This window comes from Molossus molossus, unplaced genomic scaffold (genome assembly GCF_014108415.1).
Source record: "Molossus molossus isolate mMolMol1 unplaced genomic scaffold, mMolMol1.p scaffold_m16_p_19, whole genome shotgun sequence".
Lineage (NCBI taxonomy): Eukaryota > Metazoa > Chordata > Mammalia > Chiroptera > Molossidae > Molossus > Molossus molossus.
Window position 1 is genome coordinate 31,350,160 of NW_023425354.1, and position 19,309 is coordinate 31,369,468.

The 19,309-nt window shown below is 38.4% G+C and overlaps 1 protein-coding gene across 4 annotated transcripts in view; it reads left to right on the plus strand.

Annotated features, from left to right (window-relative positions):
- Nucleotides 1-630: 630 nt before the first annotated feature.
- Nucleotides 631-19,309, plus strand: part of ATP6V0A1 (ATPase H+ transporting V0 subunit a1) — a 60,528-nt gene continuing 41,849 nt past the window's right edge. For 3 of the 4 annotated variants that reach the window (XM_036269220.1, XM_036269221.1, XM_036269223.1), the window contains exons 1-5: nt 646-752; nt 3,069-3,230; nt 16,574-16,652; nt 17,795-17,892; nt 18,664-18,792. In XM_036269220.1, the coding sequence (XP_036125113.1) occupies nt 3,114-3,230; nt 16,574-16,652; nt 17,795-17,892; nt 18,664-18,792 (423 nt within the window). In that variant the 5' untranslated portion in view covers nt 646-752; nt 3,069-3,113. Of the gene's footprint in view, nt 753-3,068; nt 3,231-16,573; nt 16,653-17,794; nt 17,893-18,663; nt 18,793-19,309 lie in introns of all 4 variants that reach the window. The other variant, XM_036269224.1, reaches the window with a different exon arrangement.

A 19,309-nucleotide genomic window follows, 5' to 3' on the forward strand; every position in this document is an offset into this window, starting at 1 on the left:
AACAAGTTACAAATATACTTTCACAAACACGGTGTTAGGGTTTTTTTCCTCATTGTCCATTCTGGGAAAATAGACCCTGTGCAGTTGCTGGAGGGACTAAACCAAGCACCTTTTTAAAGAGGGGTTTTCCATAGTCAAATGACGAGCCCCTGTTCAAGGCTCTGCTACAGGATCTAGCACCTTTCGCAAGTCTCTCCGCACTCTAGGGCTCAAATGTTCTTTTCTGTAGACTAAGGGGTAAAGTGTAAGTGTAAGAATGTGTGTGTGTGTGTGTGTGTGCAAGCTCCCCTCCAGCTCTCACGTCATTTCATAATGATTTCTCCCCTTCCTTCATGCTACTTCCCTCGAGGAGAAAAAGGTGTGAAGTCTTTGGATATGAAAATAAAGAAAGCTGACAGCCTCGCCTGTAGCATAAGTGTTAAAGAGAAAAGGGACTCTGAAGAGCTCCAGCACCTGCACCGCCAGCCCCACCCACCGGTTCTTCCCGGCCCGGAGCCGCCGCAGGGGGAACAAGATGGCGTCAGCACACAGGGTCACGCTTGAGCCCCGGCGTCTCCGCACTGCGGCTGCCGACCAAGGCCGCACCCCATTGGCCGGCTGCAAAGAGTCATCTTAGGGGCGGAGGCCGGCGGCGGCGCAGGGGCGGGGCTTTGCAGACGCAAGCACGTCGAGGCGCTGCAGCCTAGAGCCGCGGAGGCTGCAGGCTGGGTCTGCGGCGACTTCTTTGGTAGTGGCCCCGCTGGCGGCTGGAGGTGAGCGGGGGCTGTGTGTACAGCGCGGTAGGGAGCGGCCTCCGAGGGGCCCAGGAAATCCTTTAACAGCCGCCTCGCTTGTCAAAGGAAGTAGCAGGGATCTTAGGTCTCTGAAGGAAATGGGGGTTCACTCCTCTTTAGGCACCCCTCCCGTGGGCAGAAGAGCCGGAGGTTCACACCCCTTTGGAGGCCCTGATCCCTTCCCCCACTTAAGGAGGAGGAGGAGGAACTGAAGGTTATTGGAATGTTTGAAGAATTTGGGATGTTCGAAGAATTTGGGGGGACTTTTTAAAAGGGTCCCAATTTAAGGTTTCCCCCCCTTTAAGTCCCTACTCCAGGAGGTAGGTGTGCCTAGGCTCTCTGGATAGACAGGAAATGAAGCAGGTGAATCCTAAATACCTCATTAGGAGTCAAGGACTGGATGACAATGAGATACTGTAGTGTTCGGGACGCTCTATTTGGATTCATCTTGTGCAGAATTACTGTTTCTTTATTCTGTTTATTGTCACACACACACACACTATCCCCCAATCGCTCTGGCCTATTTGGTTTTCTATTTAACTCCAGTCAGAGAGATGTTCTAGGAGATTTGTAATTGTTTAAAAAACAGGAGGAAAGCAACTCATTGGGGTTGTCATTATTGGCAGCCCCCGAACTGTGCTGATCAGACATATTTTTATGTGTTTAGAGATTGTGGACTCTATCCCATAACTGAGGAGTGATGTGTGTTGGGTGTTGATAATAGCTGTTTTGGATGATTCAGGTATAGACAGTCATAAAGTCAACCTACATAATCTCTTAAAAATCCTTGGTTATATCTGAGTGTGTTGTTCTGCTGTCTGGAACATCAAATGCACAAAGGTTTGTCATTCGATTTTCTCAAAATGTCTCCCAGCCTTTCCGAAGAGTAACTCTTCATTTGATGCCCGTTTTACCTATCATTATGGATGCTGTCATGATACTAAAAATACTGTATGTTTTGCTGAGTTTAGATACTGTACAGTCTGTGCCTCACAATAGCTGATTGAGAATAAATAATTGCAGTTTCAGGACCACTGATAGCGCCACGTCTTTCTTAACGCGGCAGTGATAAGACTACCCGAAACCTTTATTAACTCATGAATGAGAAGCTTTAACAGATGATGGAACAATGTAATCTTGAAGGTGGGGATAAGAAACAGAAGAAAACTTGGGAGATGGAAAGCTTATTCTCTGTGGCTTGATAAAACTGCTTTGTCATTATCATTGTATTCCTGTCATGCTTGACTTGAAATTGAGCTTAATATGCAAGCTGGTTCCTTTTTTTTTTTTTTTAAGATAATGATTATGTATTTAGATTTTTCAGTGAAAAAATGATGCTTTTGGAGGAATTTGGAATGTTTAACCCTTTAAGGTAGTCATAGCTTTAGAGTAGTGCTGGGACTCTTTGAAGAAATGGGCAGTTGCTCTGGTCAGGTGGCTCAATTGTCCTATACACCAGAAAGGTTGTGGGTTCAATTCCCAGTCAGAGCACATACCTATGTTGTGGGTTTGATCCCTGCTCAGGACAGGTACAGGAGGCAACTGATCTATGTTTTTCTCTCACATTCGATGCTTCTCTCTGTTTCCCTCTGGTAAGGATAAAAAAATAAAAAAGAAATGGGCCTCCCTGGCCAGTTTGGCTCAGTGATAGAGCATCGGCCCGTGGACCAATGAGTCTTGGGTTCAATTCCAGCCAAGGGCACATACCTCTGTTGCGGTTTGTCCCTGACCCTGATTGCAGGAGGCAATGAGTCAATGTTTCTCTCTCTCTCTTTTTCTCTCCCTCCTACTCTATCTGAAGATAAATAGAAAAAATATCCTCAGGTGAGAATTAAAAAAAGAAAGAAAGAAATGGGCAGTAGAGCGTAGAAAATGAGTGAGGGCTCTTCTGTTTCCTGACACAAGTGGAAAACAAGATAGAGCAGTGTGAATATCACTGCCTCATAATATAGTGTCCAGAGTATTAAAAAGCTGTTTGGAATTCCCAGTTTCTATTTTTAATATGGATACATTCTTATGTATTGAGATATCCCAAAATATTGTCATTTGATCCTGGTGTTGACTACAAAGGAAGTGACTTTTCATCAGGCACTCTGTGGGAGAGGATTCAGTGACAACAGCCTTTGCAATTTCTCCTTTCCATCTTTCTAAGCAAGATGTCAAAACAGTTGTTAAGGACCTGTCAGCATGAAGTGGAAAACATGAAATGCATAACGGAAGTCTTACTGGGTGTTGTTTGCTGTTAGCCCTCTTAATAATTCTCAGGGTTGTGTAATTTTCTCTTTTTTGCTTTAGGTTGGAGAGAAATCCAAGTACTCGGTTGATGTACTTTCTGCTGCAATGGGGGAGCTTTTCCGGAGCGAGGAGATGACACTGGCTCAGCTTTTTCTACAGTCAGAAGCTGCTTATTGTTGTGTTAGTGAATTAGGAGAACTCGGAAAGGTTCAGTTTCGTGATGTAAGTATTTGTGGGGCTGCTTCTTGATTACCATTGAACTGTATTTTTTTTGTCATGGCCAATTGCCTTATGATGAATGTTTTGTTTTTTTATTTGCAAGAATAACATTATAGCATGCTTACTGTTGGTACACTTTTTTGAGTTGTCTTTTTAGAGGAGAGAATGTTGTGGGCCAATCCTTTCATGTTTTTACTAGTTCCCCCTTTGAGAATAATCCTAAGCATTCTCAAGGTAATTGCTTGGAATGCAAATGGAAGACATAAAACTAACGTATTCAAGGCTTGCTCTTTACTTTTGGGCTCCTTAACACCCATAGCAGGGTATTAAAAATATTTTCATAGCTCTTCCATACAGTAGAACATATTTATTATAAGATCTGAAGCATCCAGTTATAGATATATAGTATATAAGTAAAGATATACTGAATAACCATTATTCTGAAACATTATGCTGGTAAGTTAGAGAAAATATCAAAGAAGATGGACAACGCTGGCTTAGTTGGTTGGAGTGTCATCCCATGCACCAGAAGGTCTTGAATTTGATTCCCTGTCAGGGCACATACCTAGGCTGCAGGATCAATCCCTGGTCAAGACACTTGTGGGAGGCAATTTATTGATGTCTCTCTTTCACATCAATGTTTCTTTCTCTCTCTCATAAATAAATAAATAAATAAATAAATAAATAAATAAATAAATAACTGACAATCTAAGAGTATAAAAAAGTATGCCCTATGGATGGGGCTTACAATGTGATAATAGGGAGTTAACAATTCCCTATTAGGCAGTCTCAAAGCTCCATGTACTTAACTCTCATAACTTTAATTGTAGTTGTGATTTTACATTCATAACTGTGAGTAGTTGATAAAATCTCTATCTTCTACTCTGATCTAAGTACTATGAAGACTACTCTGATCTAAGTACTATGAAGACAAAGACACTCATTATCTTATCCTTAGTGCCCACATAGAATATACTCAATCATTATATGTTGGAATGAATGGATGGATGAAAGAGGAGTGGTCATTGATAATGGCTTCCTGAAATTGGCAGACTTTCAGGAAGTTCTCAGTCTGAGCTAAAACTGCACAAATATAATCCAGTGACATAGTCTTATTCCTCATTCTCTTTGAACTTTGTTTTTTTTAATTGATTTTTAGAGAGAGTGTAAGGGAGAGGGAGAGAGATAGAAACCTCGGTGAGAGAGAACATTGATTGGCTGCCTCCTGCATGCCCCCCACTGGGGACTTGGCCCACAGCCTGGGCATGGTGCATGGGTCAATGCTCAGCCACAGAGCTACAGTGGCCGGGCTCTTTGAACCTTTTTATACCACCTCTTTTGGAGTGTTGTTCTCTTACCCTTTTGAGGACTTCTTGTTTTCTTTCACCAGCCTCTCCTTTATCTTCCCCACCCCTGCCCAAGCTCTCTTCTCTGCTGTCTCTGGATAAGCCTCTTCACACCCACATCCTCCTTTATCACTTTTTTTGGTGATCTCATCTATTCTCAAAATTTTCATCTTCATTTAGTGAGTCCAAAATCTATATCTCTGGCCCTGACCTCCCAAACACCTTTCCTACAACTCTCTAAGATTGTTGTCATCTCTACTTCTCAAGCTAGTATGTCTAAATCCCAACACCTTACCTTTTCACAAACTACTGTATTTCTTCATCCCAACTTCCTATACTTGAGCTAATAAATGCATTGATATTCTTCCAGTTTTCTAGACTTAAAACCTAAATCAAACCTAAGTCACCTTTAATTTGCAATCCTTCATCTGGTCCTATAGTGTCTCCCTTTCTATTTTTTTTTTTTATCCTCACCCGAGGACATTTTTTCTGTTCAGATAGAGTGGGAGGGAGAGAGAGGAGGAGAGAGAGAGAGAGAGAGAGAAAGAGAGAGAGAGAGAGAGAGAGAGAGAGAGAGAGAGAGAGAGAAACATCGATGTGAAAGGGACACATCGAGTGGCTGCCTCCCACACAACCCAACCAGGTCTGGGGACAAACTGCAACCAAGGTATGTGCCCTTAGCAGAAACCGAACCCAGGTCTCTCTGGACTGCAAGCTGACACTCTAACCACTGAGCCAAACCGGCACAGGCATGTCTCCCTTTCTAACACCCATTGGGTCCATTAGCATTCTTAACTTTTACTTATGATGTATTTCAATCATACAAAAAATTATAGGGAATAATATGATGAATACCTATATTTATACTATCTACTTAATAGATAAACATTCCACATATAATCGAATGCTCCTACCTTTCATTTCTTTCCCTCTTCCCCAGAGATAACTTTCTACAGTGACTTTTGCTTTTATCATTCCCATGTGTTTTTTTTTCTTTATTATTGTCGACAACATTATTCCCATGTGTTTTTATTTTTTACTTTTGCTATGTATGTATATATCACTAAATAATATGTAGTATAATTTTGTGTATTTTAAAACTATGTGCATGGTATCTTATTGAATTATTCTTCAGTAGGTACTTTTAAAATTTAACATTTGTAAGGTTTGACTATGTTGATACAGGTAGTGCTAGTTCATTTATTTAAATTGCTGTATAGTTATTGTAAGAATGTACAGTTTATCATTTTTTCATTCTGATGAACATTTAGGTTGATTGTAGTTCTTTGCTATTACAGTGTGGCAGTGAAGAGTCTTGTCTATGTCTCCTAATATACATCTGTGATTGTTTCTCCAGGGCAGTGGTTCTCAAACATTTTGGTCTAAAGGCTTCTTTACACTAAAAAAAAATTGAGAACCCTAAAAGGCTTCTATGGGAATTATAGCTATTCATACTTACTGAATTAGAAATTAAAACTGAGAAATGTTTAAAATATTTACTGCATCATTTAAAAATTATAATAAAAACCCACTACATGGTATCATAACATATCTGTGGAAAATAGCTATATTTTCCAAAAAAAAAAAAGAGAGAGAGAAGAATGGTATTGCTTTTATATTTTTGAAAATCTTTTAGTGTCTGAATTAATAGAAGATAGCTGGATTCTCATTTGCTTCTGCAGTCGGTCTGTTGTGATGTATGTCATGAGACTCTGGAAAACTTCACTGAACACTCATGAGACAATGAGAATGAAAAAGCAAATAATGTCTTACTGTTACTGTGAAAATGGTATTGATCACGTGGATCTGCTGCTAGTCCAGGGATTATAACTAGCAGGGGCATTGCCGAGTATAGTGTGCATCTTTGACTGTTGGATGTTGTCAAAGTGTACTTCACAGCGCATGTACCTGTTCATGCTCCCATGGCTGGTTGAGAGTTCTGTCATTCCATAATTGTGTCAGCATCTCTATGCTCAAAGAAATTTACCAATCCAATGGGTGTGAAGTGGTATCTTATTGTTGTTTTAATTTGCATTTTCTAGATTAGCACATTTTATATCTTTTTATCTGTTTTTTATACATAATGGGTTTCATTTTTCATGAATGTCTATCTGTTCATATTATCTGCCTGTTTTGCTATTGGGTTTGCTTGTCTTGCTTGTTAATTTGTAGGATTTGTAAAAGTTCTTCATGACTTCTGGAAGCTAATCTTTTTCTACTCCTTTACTGATAAGTTCTTCTAGACTGTTGCTTATCTTTTCCCTTTGTTTATACTATATTTTGGCATATATAAAATTTATTTTTCTTTTTTGCTTATTGGTTGTCTTTTTCCTAAATTTTTTATTTTGAAAAATTTCAAGCCTGAATACTCTTATGTGGACTCACCAGTTGTTAACATTTTGCTACATTTGGTATAATCTTTTTCACTGCACCTTTAGAGAGTAAGCTGTTTCTTCCTTTCAAATCCTTATCCTTTTCTTTCTTTTTCTCATTTTTTTTTTATCCTCACCTGAGGACATTTTTGCATTTATCTTTAGATAGAGCGGGAGGGAGAGAGGAGGGGATAGAGGGGAGAAGAGAGAGAGAGAAACATAGATGTGAGAGAGACACATCGACTGGTTGCCACCCACACAACCCCAACCAGGGCCAGGGACAAACCGCAACCGAGGTATGTGCCCTTAGTGGGAACCGAACCCAGGATTCTCTGGTCTGTGGGCTGACGATCTAGCCGCTGAGCCAAACTGGCCAGGGCTCTTTTTCTCATTTTACCATGCATATTGGGACCTTCAGTAACGTGTTGAAGAAAAGGAACAGCAAGCTAATACTGGTTAGGATTGTATTTAGCTGTATGTAACCAAAACCCCAAGTGATAGGGGCGTACTTTTCTCATGTAACATGAAGCCCCAGCTCCACAGTCATCAGTGTCCTAAGATCATTCTGTATCTCCCTTTGACCATCCTTGAACATTTGGCTCTTGTGCTTACAGATAACCACCTTAGCTCCAGGCATTTCACTGAAGGAAGTGTATAGGAGGAAAGGGAAATACTTTTATCAGGAGAAAAACAACTTTCCCAGAAATCCTCAGTATACTTTTTATTTATTTATTTTTGATATGTTTCATAGATTTTTTTTTTTTTTAGAGAGAGAGGAAGGGAATGGGAGAGAGAGATAGAAATATCGATGAGAAACATTTATTGGCTGCCTCCTGCACACTCCCTACTGGGGATCAAGCCTGCAACCTGGGCATGTGCCCTGACCAGAAATCAAACTGCCAAGCTCTTGGTCCATGAGTCGATCAATGCTCAACCACTGAGCCACACCTGCTGGGCTCTCAACATGCTTTTTAAATTTATTTTTGGTGCCATAATTATGGTGCACACTAGCTGCAAGGGAGTCTGGGAAATGTGATTTTTTTTTTTAACTGAGCAGCTGCTGCCATGAACAAAATTGGGATTTTTGTTACTAAGAAGGCAAAATGTTGTGTACTGTATCCATCACATGACATTCTTGTCTCGTTCCTGAGTTTAAGGGGAATTTTTTTAATGTTTCACAATTTTATTTTATTTTTTCTTTATTGGTTTTAGAGAGAGAAGAAGGGAGAGGGAGAGAGAGATAGAAACATTGATGAGAGAACATCGATTGGTCGCCTTCTGCATGCCCCACAACCTGGACATGTGCCCTGTCCAGGAATAGAACTGGCAACCTCTTGGTGCATGGGTCAACGTTCAATGACTGAGCCGCACTGGTCAGGCTGCATCTTTTTTTAATATGAAGATACGCAATATGTTAAAATGAGTGGTTTCAATATAAGAACTAGTTGATATCTTCTATCTGCTCTGTAAAAGATACCACTCTAGGTTTTAGAGAGACAGTTGAGTAAGACATGTTTCCTCACTCAACTTGATCAAAATCTTGTATGTTCCTTCATCTGTTCCTTCTCTTTATCATACTCTTTTCCTACACTTCAATCCTTTACTAACACAATCATAATGACAATTTACATTTTTTAATAGATGCCATGTTGAGCATTTTGCATTATTTATTTATTTAATCCTCATCCGAGGATATTTTTTCATTGATTTTTAGACAGAGTGGATAGGAGGGAGCGGGAGAGAGAGAGAGAGAGAGAAACATTGATGTGAAAGAGATACATTGACTGGTTGCCTCTCACGTGACCCAGACCTGGACCAGGGATAGACCCTGCAATGCAGATACGTGCCTTTGACCAGGAATTGAACCTGCAACCATTCAGTTGAAGGGCTGACACTCTAACAACTGCTGAGCCAGACTGTCCAGGGCACATTTTATATTATTATTGCAAGCATTTCTCACAACAACCCTGCAAAGTAGAACTTACTTTTGATTAATGGAGCCTACCATTCTCATTTTATAGATTAGGAACCTGTGGCATAGGTGAAAATAACTACCCCAAAGACACAAAGATTAGTACCCAGGATTGTCTGATTCCACTGTCTGTGTTCTTTGTAATTGAGATATACCAAAAATGTCCCTCTTTTACAGTGTACAGTTCAGTGGTTTCTAGTGTATTCACAAGGTTATACGACCATCATTACCTAGTTCTGGAACATTTCATCACCCCCAAAAGAAACCCTGTACCCACTAGCAAGTCACCTCTTTTCCCCCTAACCCTTAGCAACCACTTAATCTACCTTTTTTTGTGAGTTTCCCTATTCTGGACATTAGCAGGGTGGGCAAAAGTAGGTTTACAGTTGTGAGTATGTGAAACACAGAGTTTATTCTTGTATTATTATTTATTGTATTAGTTTGCCCCACCCTGTATATAAATGGAATCATATAATATGTAGTCTTTGTGACTGGCTTCTTTCACTTAGCATATTGTTTTCAGGGTTCATTCATATTGTAACATATATTAGTACTTCATTCCTTTTTATGTCTGAATATCCATTGTATGTATATACCACCTTTTGTTTATTCATCAGTTGATGAACATATTTGGGGTGTTTCCTCTTTTTGGCTATTGTGAGTAGTGCTGCTGTAAATATCTGTATACAAGAATTTGTTTGAGTACCTATGTTCCCTTCTTTTAGATATATAACTAGGAGTGGAATTGTTGGGTCATACAGTAATTCTATGTTTAACTTTTTGAGGAACCCCTAGACTGTTCTCCACAGCAACCACACCATTTTACATTTCCACCAGCAATATATGAGGGTTTCTTCACATCTTCACTAGTACTTATTATTTTCCATTTTAAAAAAATTGCCCTGGCCAGTTTTGCTCAGTGGTTAGAGTGTCAGCCCACGGACCAATGAGTTACAGGTTTGATTCTGGTCAAGGGCAGGTACCTCGGTTGCAGTTCGTCCCCGGCCCTGGTTGGGTCATGTGGGAGGCAGCCAATTGATATGTCTCTCATATCGATGTTTCTCTCTCTTCCTCTCTCTCCCTCCCACTCTGTCTGATGGTATATAGAAAAATATCTTTGGGTGAGGAGTAAAAATTAATTAATTAACTAAATTAAAAATATTTTCTATCTGTAGTTGTGTATTTTTATTAGTCTTATATTTATTTATGCCTTCTTTTAGTCATAAACATCTTAGCCACTTTGTCTTTTCAAATAACCAGCTGGTAAGAAAAATAATAATAATAAAAAATACTAAGAAAACAACAACAACCAGCTTTTAATCTTCTCTAGGACTTGTTTTGTTCTGGGACTTTCATTCATTTCTGCTTTTTGTTGTTTTCTACATCCTGTTATCTTTTCCTAACATCTTGAATTTGAACACTCAGCACATTAATTTTTAGTCTTTTCTGTTATATGCAACTAAGGCTATAAATTTCCCTTTAAATGCCACTTTAGCTGTATCCTACAACGTTTGATCTTTAGCATTTTCATTATCATTTCATAAATTATTTAAATTGCTCCATATATGTTAGTTATTAAATACTAATTTCTTTTTAGTATTATTAAGATATTTTATAGAGAATTATTGCAATTATTTACAAATAAATCCTTAAGCTTATACATAAGCTTCAATTTTGTGTTGGTAGGATTATTCTAATGAATGAAATACTGCATCAAGATTTACATATTGCCTTGGCCAGTTTGGCTCAGCAACGAGAGCATCAGCCCACGGTTCAAGAAAGATTTACATATTAGTCATTAAGGACAAGAGTTAACAGAAATGGTTCTTTCTTTTATAAGCGATTACTAGGCTCTTCCCAGACCACAGTAAGCAACTGCTCAGCCTTGCAAATATGAAGCATTATTGTCTCTAAACACATTTGTGTCACTCATTGAGTACAATTTACTTAAATGAAATAACATAAGTTGGTTTTCTTTTATGGTTATTTGAGGAGGAGAAAGCCATGTGTTAGTTTATCTGTAGAATCAATTGAACTGGACTTTTTCAATTGCTTAGAAAAATAAAAAGTATTTCTTGCCCTGGCCAGTTTGGCTCAGCGGTTAGAGCATTGGCCTGTGGTCCAGAGAGACCCGGGTTCGGTTCCCGCTAAGGGCATGTACCTTGGTTGCAGTTTGTCCCCGGCCCTGGTTGGGTTGTGCGGGTGGCAGCTACTCAATATGTCCCTTTCACGTCGATGTTTCTCTCTCTCTCTCTGTTCCTCTCTCTCCCTCCACTCTATCTGAACAAAAAAATGGAAAAATGTCCTCGGGTGAGGATTAAAAAAAAAAAAGGTATTTCTCATTATGTTAAATACCAAATAAATGTTTCATGGTAAACATGGTTGCTGTAAGATTTCAAACATAATCTTTGAAATGTAGGCATGACCAAATGCATTTGGAACTAGTCATATCACCATTAAAATCAGCAATTCAGAAACAAACAAAAAACCAATATGATTGCTTCTTTGAGCCATGAATTATTTAGAACTATTTTATAATTTCCAAATATGTTGTTTAAGTTGTATTTTTTGATATAGATTTCTAATTTGATTGCATTGAAATCAGAGAACATTGTCTGTATAGTACCAATTCTTTACTGAGACTTTTGCTGTATGGCCTATTTTGTGGTCAGTTTATAAATGAATTACCGAAGAGAAAACTGTTGGATGCAGGGATTAAGTATATATATATATATATATATGTCTTTGTGTGTATGTATTAGATTAAGCTAATTATGTTGTTCAAACTTTATCATTATTTAGTAGATTTGATGTATCCGTAACATAAAAGTTACACTAAAATTACCCATTGCATAGACAGGTTTGTCAGTTTCTCCTTGTAGTTCTGTTAATTTTTGTTTGAAATATTTTGAGCATGCCTTATCCAAAACAGGCTGTGGGTGGCTGTAGTTGAACCTTTCTCTGATTATGAAACCAGTAGTTCTCGTGGCTACTTTCACTTCATGTTTATTGAAGTAGAAATTCTGAATGAGAAGCCAAAGTACTGCCTGCTCAGTGAAAAAACACAAACAATTTATTAGGGACATATAAGTTTAGCATTGTGCATCTTCCTGAGACTTTTTCTTACTATCATTATGTGGTGTCTCTTTTAATCTCTAATAATGTTTTTTGTCTTAGATTCCTTCTGTCTAATATTAATATAATAATACTAATAATGTTCTTACTAGCTTATCTGTCACCAGTCTCTATCTTACAGTTCATTCTTCACACACAATATTATTCTTTAAAACAGTAAATCTTTTTTCCCCTTTATTGATTTTAGAGAAAGAAGAAGTGAGAAGGAGAGAGATAGAAACATCGATTAGAGAGAACATCGATTGGCTGCCCCCTGCATGCCCCCCACTGGGGATTGGGCCCACAGCCTGGGCATGTGTCCTGACCAGAGATCGAACCGGCAACCTCTTGGTGCGTGGGTCGATGCTCAACCACTGAGCCACACTGGCTGGATTAAAACAGTAATTCTTTAAAAAGTATATTTAAGCCCTGGCCAGTTTGGCTCAGTGGTTAGAGTGTTGGCCCGAGGACCAAAGGATCAGGGGTTCAATTCCTGGTCAAGGGCACATGCCAGGTTTGCAAGTTTGATCCCCAGCAAGTTTGGGTCCTACAGGAGGCAACTGATAATGTGTCTCTCTCACATCAATGTTTCTCTTTCCTTCCCACTTTATCTAAAAAAAAATCAATGAAGCCCTGGCCGGTTTGGCTTAGTGGTTAGAGTGTTGGCCCGCAGACCAAAGAGTCTCGGGTTCGATTCTGGTCAAGGGCATGTACCTTGGTTGTAGTTCATTCCCCAGCCCTGGCCGGGGTCGTGTGGGAGGCAAACAGTCTTTCTTTCTCTCTCTCTCTCTCTCTCTCTCTCCCTCCCTCCCTCCCACTCTATCTAAAAAAATAGTCAGATCAGCCCAGCGGATTTGGCTCTGGATTGAGCATAGTCCCATAGACTGAGAGGTCCCAGTTAGAGTCCGAATCAGGGCACATGCCCAGGTTGGGAGCCCGATCCCCAGTAGGGGGCATGCAGGAGGCAGCTGATTGATGTTTCTCTTGCACATGGATGTTTCTCTCTCTCCCTTCCTCTTTAAAAAAATTGATTAACTAATTAATTAATTAAAATAAAAGGTCAGATCATTTGATTCCCTATTGCCCATAAGACAAAGTCATTTTTAAAAATATATATTTATTGTTCACAGTATTACAGATGTCCCCCATTTATTCCCCTTTGCCTATCCCCTCCAATCCCCCCCCCAAGGCCTTCACCACACTATTGTCTGTGTTCATGGGCTATGCATATAAGTATATAAGTTCTTTGGTTATCTCTGTTGTCCTCCTCTACCCCAAGATATGTTAGTCTATTCCATGCCTGGGGACTTATTTTGTTCATTAGATTCCACAAATAAGTATGATCATGTGATATTTGTTTTTCTATGATTGGCTTATTTCACTTAGCATAATAGTCTCCAGGTCCATCCATGCTGTCGCAAAGGGTAAGAGTGTCTTCTTTTTTACAGCTTCATAGTATTTCATTGTGCAAATGCACCACAGCTTTTATATCCACTCATCACTGATGGGCAGTTAGGGCTGCTTCCAAATCTTAGCTATTGTAAATAACGCTACTGTGAATGTAGGGGTGTATATATTCTTTGTGATTGGTGTTTCGGGGTTTTTAGAATATATTCTCAGAAGTGGGATTGCTGGTCAAACAGCAGCTCCATTTTTAATTTTTTGAGGAAACTCCATGCTGTTTTCCATTGTGGCTGTATGAGTCTGCATTCCCACCAGCAGTGAACTAATGTTCCCTTTTCGCTACATCCTCGCCAGCACATGTTTGTTGATTTATTGATGATAGCCATTCTGACAGGTGTGAGGTGATATGTCATTCTGGGTTTTTTTGTTGTTTTTTTAATCCTCACCGGAGGATACTTTTCCATTTATCTTCAGACAGAGTGAGAGGGAGGGAGAGAGAGAAACATTGATGTGAGAGACACACATTGATTGATTGCCTCCTGCATGATCCCGACCAGGACTGGGTACAGAAAGGCAACCGAGATACGTGCCCTCGACTGGAATCAAACTGGAGACTCTGTTCCTTGGGCCGACGCTCGAACTGCTGAGCAAAACTGGCCAGGGCTCATTCTGGTTTTAATTTACATTCCTCTGATGATTAGTGACTCTTGAGCATTTTTTCATACATCTGTTGGCCATTTGAATGTCCTCTTTGGAGAAGTGTCTATTCAGGTCCTTTGCCTATTTTTTAAAAAAAAAATTTTCCCCTTTATTGATTTTATAGAGAGAGGAAGTGAGAGGGAGAGAGAGAGAGAGAGAAATATCTACGAGAGAGAACATCAATTGGCCGCCTCCAGCATGCCCCCAACAGGGGATCAGGCCCACAACCTGCGCGTGTGTCCTGACTGGGAATCAAACTGGCAACCTCTTGGTACATGGGTTGGTGCTCAACCACTGAGCCACACTGGCTGGACCCTTTGCCTATTTTTTAATTGGATCGTTTGTCTTCCTTTTGTTGAGTTGTATGAGTACTTTTATAGTTTAGAAATTAATCCCTTATCAGATGTATCATTGGCAAATATGTTCTCCTATACAGTGGGTTCCCTTTTCATTTTGATGGTGGTTTCTTTTGCTATGCAGAAGCTTTTTTGTTTGATGTAGTCCCATTTATTTATTTTTTACATTTCTCTTGCCCTAGGAGATATACTGGCAAAAATTCTGTTACGTGAGATGTCTGAGATTTTACTGCCTATGTTTTCTTCCAGGACTTTTATGGTTTCACGACTTACATTTACGTTTTTTATCCATTTTGAGTTTATTCTTGTGTATGGTGTAAGCTGGTGATCTAGTTTCATCTTTTTGCATGTGTCTGTCCAATTTTCCCAAAACCATTTGTTGAAGAGACTATCTTTACTCCATTGTGTGTTCTTGCCTCCTTTGTCAAATATTAATTGACTGTGATGGTGAGGGTCAAAGTCTTTTACTTCTCTCCAACTCCTTACACACCCACTCTCCTCAGCTATAGTAAATTTCTTCTCTTCTCAGAAGTACATGATTTATTTATGTCTGTGAGTCACTTGTCATGGTTTCTGCTTCCATTATGTATATTTCTGCTTGGTAAACTTTTGCTTCATCCTCCATAGTCCCAGCTTAGGTGGTTACCTTTGCACATTTTTTTTTCTTTATTTCCCAGATAGAATTAGTGTTCATTTTTCCCTCACATTTTTTTTTTTTTTTTTTTTTATGGAGGTAAAATTTATGTTCAGTGAAGTGCACAAACCTTAAGTATACAAGTTAATGATTTTGGTAAATGTATACATCGTTGTAACTACCACCCCAATCAAGACAGAATATTTGTAGCAGCTCAGAAAGTTACTTTGTGCTCACTTCTGGTCAATCCTCACCCTCCCTTAGATAACCACTGTTTTGATGTCTAGCATCATCGATTAGTTTTGCCTGTTCTTGAACTTTATGTAAATGGAATCATACATTTCAAACTCTTGGGTCTTACTTTTTTTTCTCAGTCTAATGTTTTTGAGATTTATCTGGTTTTGTGGCTATCTTTAGTTTATTCTTTTTTATTGCTGAGTAATATTCCATTGAATGAATATACACAGTGTTTTTATCCATTCTCCTGTTGATGGACATTTGGGCCATTGCTAGTTTGGGGTTAAGAATAAAGCTGCTGTAAACATTCTGGTACAAGTCTCTATGGACATGTTTTCATTTTCTTATACAAGTACCTAGTAGTGGAATGCTCAGACATGTGGTGGGTAGGTATCTGTTTAATTGTATAAGAAACTACCAACAATATTTTACTTACTTTTTAATAGCATGTATCACAACAACATGTATGTATTGAAGTGTGTCTGTCTCTTCTATGAAACTGAGCTTCTAAAAGTTAGTATGTATCTTATTCTTTGTATTTACACCAGTGCCTAGTACAGTGTATGGCACGTATTTGGTGCTTGCTCCATAAACATTGGAGTAACTATCAGAGTTCTTTATTTGTATTACTTTTATGGAATGTATCACGTGCTATCTTATTGGTTGTGTTTATGTTTCCTGTCTGCTAGATTGCAAGTTTCTTAATGAGTAGGAAGTTGTTTTATTCTTGTTTGTATTTCCCAGAATATCTGTCACATTGCTTTGAAAATTGCTTGTGATGTATGAATGAATGAACCAGCCTGCCACTTAGAAAGTGAAGAACCTAAAACAGAAGAAAAGAGAAATTTGCCTTCTCTTTCTTCTGATTGGGAAGGAGGAGAGAAGGAAAACCAGGCAGAGTTTCTATTATATTAGTGGTCCCAGTTTTTAGTGGTGGTGGAGGAGGGGGGTTCACTGAGACTTTTGGCCTGGGAAGAACATTTTGTACTTTGTCTAATTTGCCTCCATTCCAATATTTTGCAGCAGTGAGGAAGGAGATTTTATCTTTAGTTGGTGCAACTGTCCCCAAAGTGAATCAGTAGACAGTTTTTACTAGTGTTGCATCATACATTGACACAAAATTAGGCTTTCATTTTGCAGGATGTGTTGCTTGTGAAACAGAGGAAATAGATGCAGTGTTTGAATATTTGGTATTGTATTCTTATTTTGCAGTTAAATCCAGATGTGAATGTTTTCCAGCGGAAATTTGTGAATGAAGTTAGAAGATGTGAAGAAATGGATCGAAAGCTTCGTATGTGCATTTTATTCTTGTATGATGTTCCTATAATGAGTCATTTATCTTAAATTAGAGACACTAGTCCTCTTAATAAAGGGAGGGAATACTATGGAGAAAAAGAAGGTAGGAAAAATTTTGTGACCCTGATGTTAAGAGAAATTTCTAATATACAAGTAGATTTTGTGGTATTTGGGCTAGGTAGTGCTTAATGAAAACCTTGTTTGAGATGACAAGGCTGTAAGCTGAAAACACTCGTTATTTTTTTTTGTGGGAAGGTTTTATAGCAAAATTACATTATAGAATTCTGAGAGCTGGAACCCAGACCACCATTAGTTTTAGATGCCAGCATAACCACTTTTTAATCTGAGCTATTTATGTATGAGAGTAGAAATAACAGTTATTAAGGTCCTCTTAGGTGTTCACATAATTTAGTTCATTCATTTCCTACAACATTCCTTCAAAATGGGTGTCAACCTTATTTAATAAACGAGGAAGCCAAAGATCAGAGCAGAGAGGTTAAGTGATTTGGACCAAGAATGCAAGTGGTCATGATGGAATTAGTATTTGAGTCCAGGTTGTTCTGTCTGACTGTAAAACCCAGACCTTGCTCTTATATTATGCCAGCTCTCAGCTGATAGGTGAATTTGGTCCCCATCCTAAAAAATGTCAGTAGTTGTCATCTGAAACATTTTTCTCTTCTCGTGTTTTGGGGCCTTATTCTACCGCTTGCTTTTTTTTTGTTTGTTTCACTTAAACTGACCTGTTTGTTTTCCAATGTAATGAGACCCTTTTGATCTGGAGTTGTCAAATACTCTATTGAATTGGCTCTTCTGTAGCTCTGTTAGCAGTTCTGGTGACATCCTACTCTGCAGAGCTAAAGCAGATGTGGACCAGTTTGAAGATCAGAAGAGGGAATGAAGAAGACAGTAGTGGAATGATGACCTTCTTTGGGTTAGCTGTGCTTTAGAGAGTGTGGGGTAGGAGGAAGAGGAATGTAGAGAAAAAAATGGTTTACATGTTCTGCTTCTTTTATGTGAAAGTATATTTCTTAGAATGAAGCTCTTTTTAGCCAGGTTTGGCATCTTATTATTTTTTCATCAAATATTGGCAATTCCAGACATGTGCTATACATGAATGTTTTGATTCTGTCATTTTAGGATTTGTTGAGAAAGAGATAAGAAAAGCTAATATCCCAATTATGGACACTGGTGAAAATCCAGAGGTGCCCTTCCCCCGGGACATGATTGACTTAGAGGTAAACAATTTTGAGGAAGCCAAATGTCTTGCTCCTTAAATGTAGAAATGTATGAGTAGATGGGGAGTAGAGTAATTCTTGCTGTCCTTGTCAGCATTGTTTATTGATTGCAAGTTTCCCGTTGATGGGGTTAAAATGAAGTCTCTTTTTATGATATAGAACAGTATGTTGAGCAGTATCATGTGCCACTAAATAAATTTTTACTGGCTTATTGAAACTGTATTGGATTAATGTCAATTTATCTAGTAATTTATTAATCTCTTGGAACAAATAAATGAATAGCCAATTGATTTCATTATTTATTTTATCTATCTGAAGTCCCCTGAGAAATTCAACTAAGTGTATAAAAGAATATATAAACAAAGATGATTTTAAACAAAACATGTTTCTGTTGTTGTTAATCCTCACCTGAGAACATTTTTCCATTAATTTTTGGATAGAGTGGAAGGGAAGGAGGGAAAGAGAGAGAGAAGCATCAATGTGAGAGAGACACATTGGTTGGTTGCCTCCTGAACAACACCTGCCAGGGCTGGGGATCAAACCCAAGACCCTTCGGTCTGAAAGCCAACACTCTAACCACTGAGCAAACCAGCCAGGGCTAAACAAAGTTTTTCATAAAGAAAATTGTCCTGGTGAAATCACATATTTGCTGAGTGGATATAACTGTCAGGGTGGCAAGAGTTCTGTTAGATGAATGAATTTATGCCTTTCAGAGCAAGCTCACTGAACTTAGTTGTAGTTAATAATCTGATTTCTTTACCCTTTTTGTAGGCTAATTTTGAGAAGATTGAAAATGAACTGAAGGAAATCAACACAAACCAGGAAGCTCTGAAGAGAAACTTCCTGGAACTGACTGAATTAAAATTTATACTTCGCAAAACTCAGCAGTTTTTTGATGAGGTCAGACTATTGTTTCTTTTAGTTTTGAGCAGCTGATATTATACCTGCACAAGTGGGCCATATTTTTATTCCAATAATTATTTTAATTTGCTAGTTTGAAAGCAGTACCATGTTCACTGTCAGATTTTGTTCCATTTTTCATGCAGTACACAGCCAGGCATAGTTTTGTATATTTTTGCATTTTCTGTAATTTTTTCATCTCAAGATGGGGAAAGGAACCCTAAAATAGTTGTATAAATATAGTTAGTTGAAATTTTTACATTCTATTTTAAGGTAAGTAAATATTTAAGGTTAAAGTTGAAGCAATAAGAAACATTTGGTTACACATGAAATTATAACAAAGGTTTAATCTCCAGACTGTTTGTCATCAAATTTTAATTTTAATTTCATTTCTATGTTTGCCCATCAACCTTTGAGCACACTTTTAACTACTTTAGACAGCACATGTCACACTTTAATTTTTTAAGTCGTTTTTTTTTAATACTATATGAAAATATTGGTAGGATGTGCTTGGAAT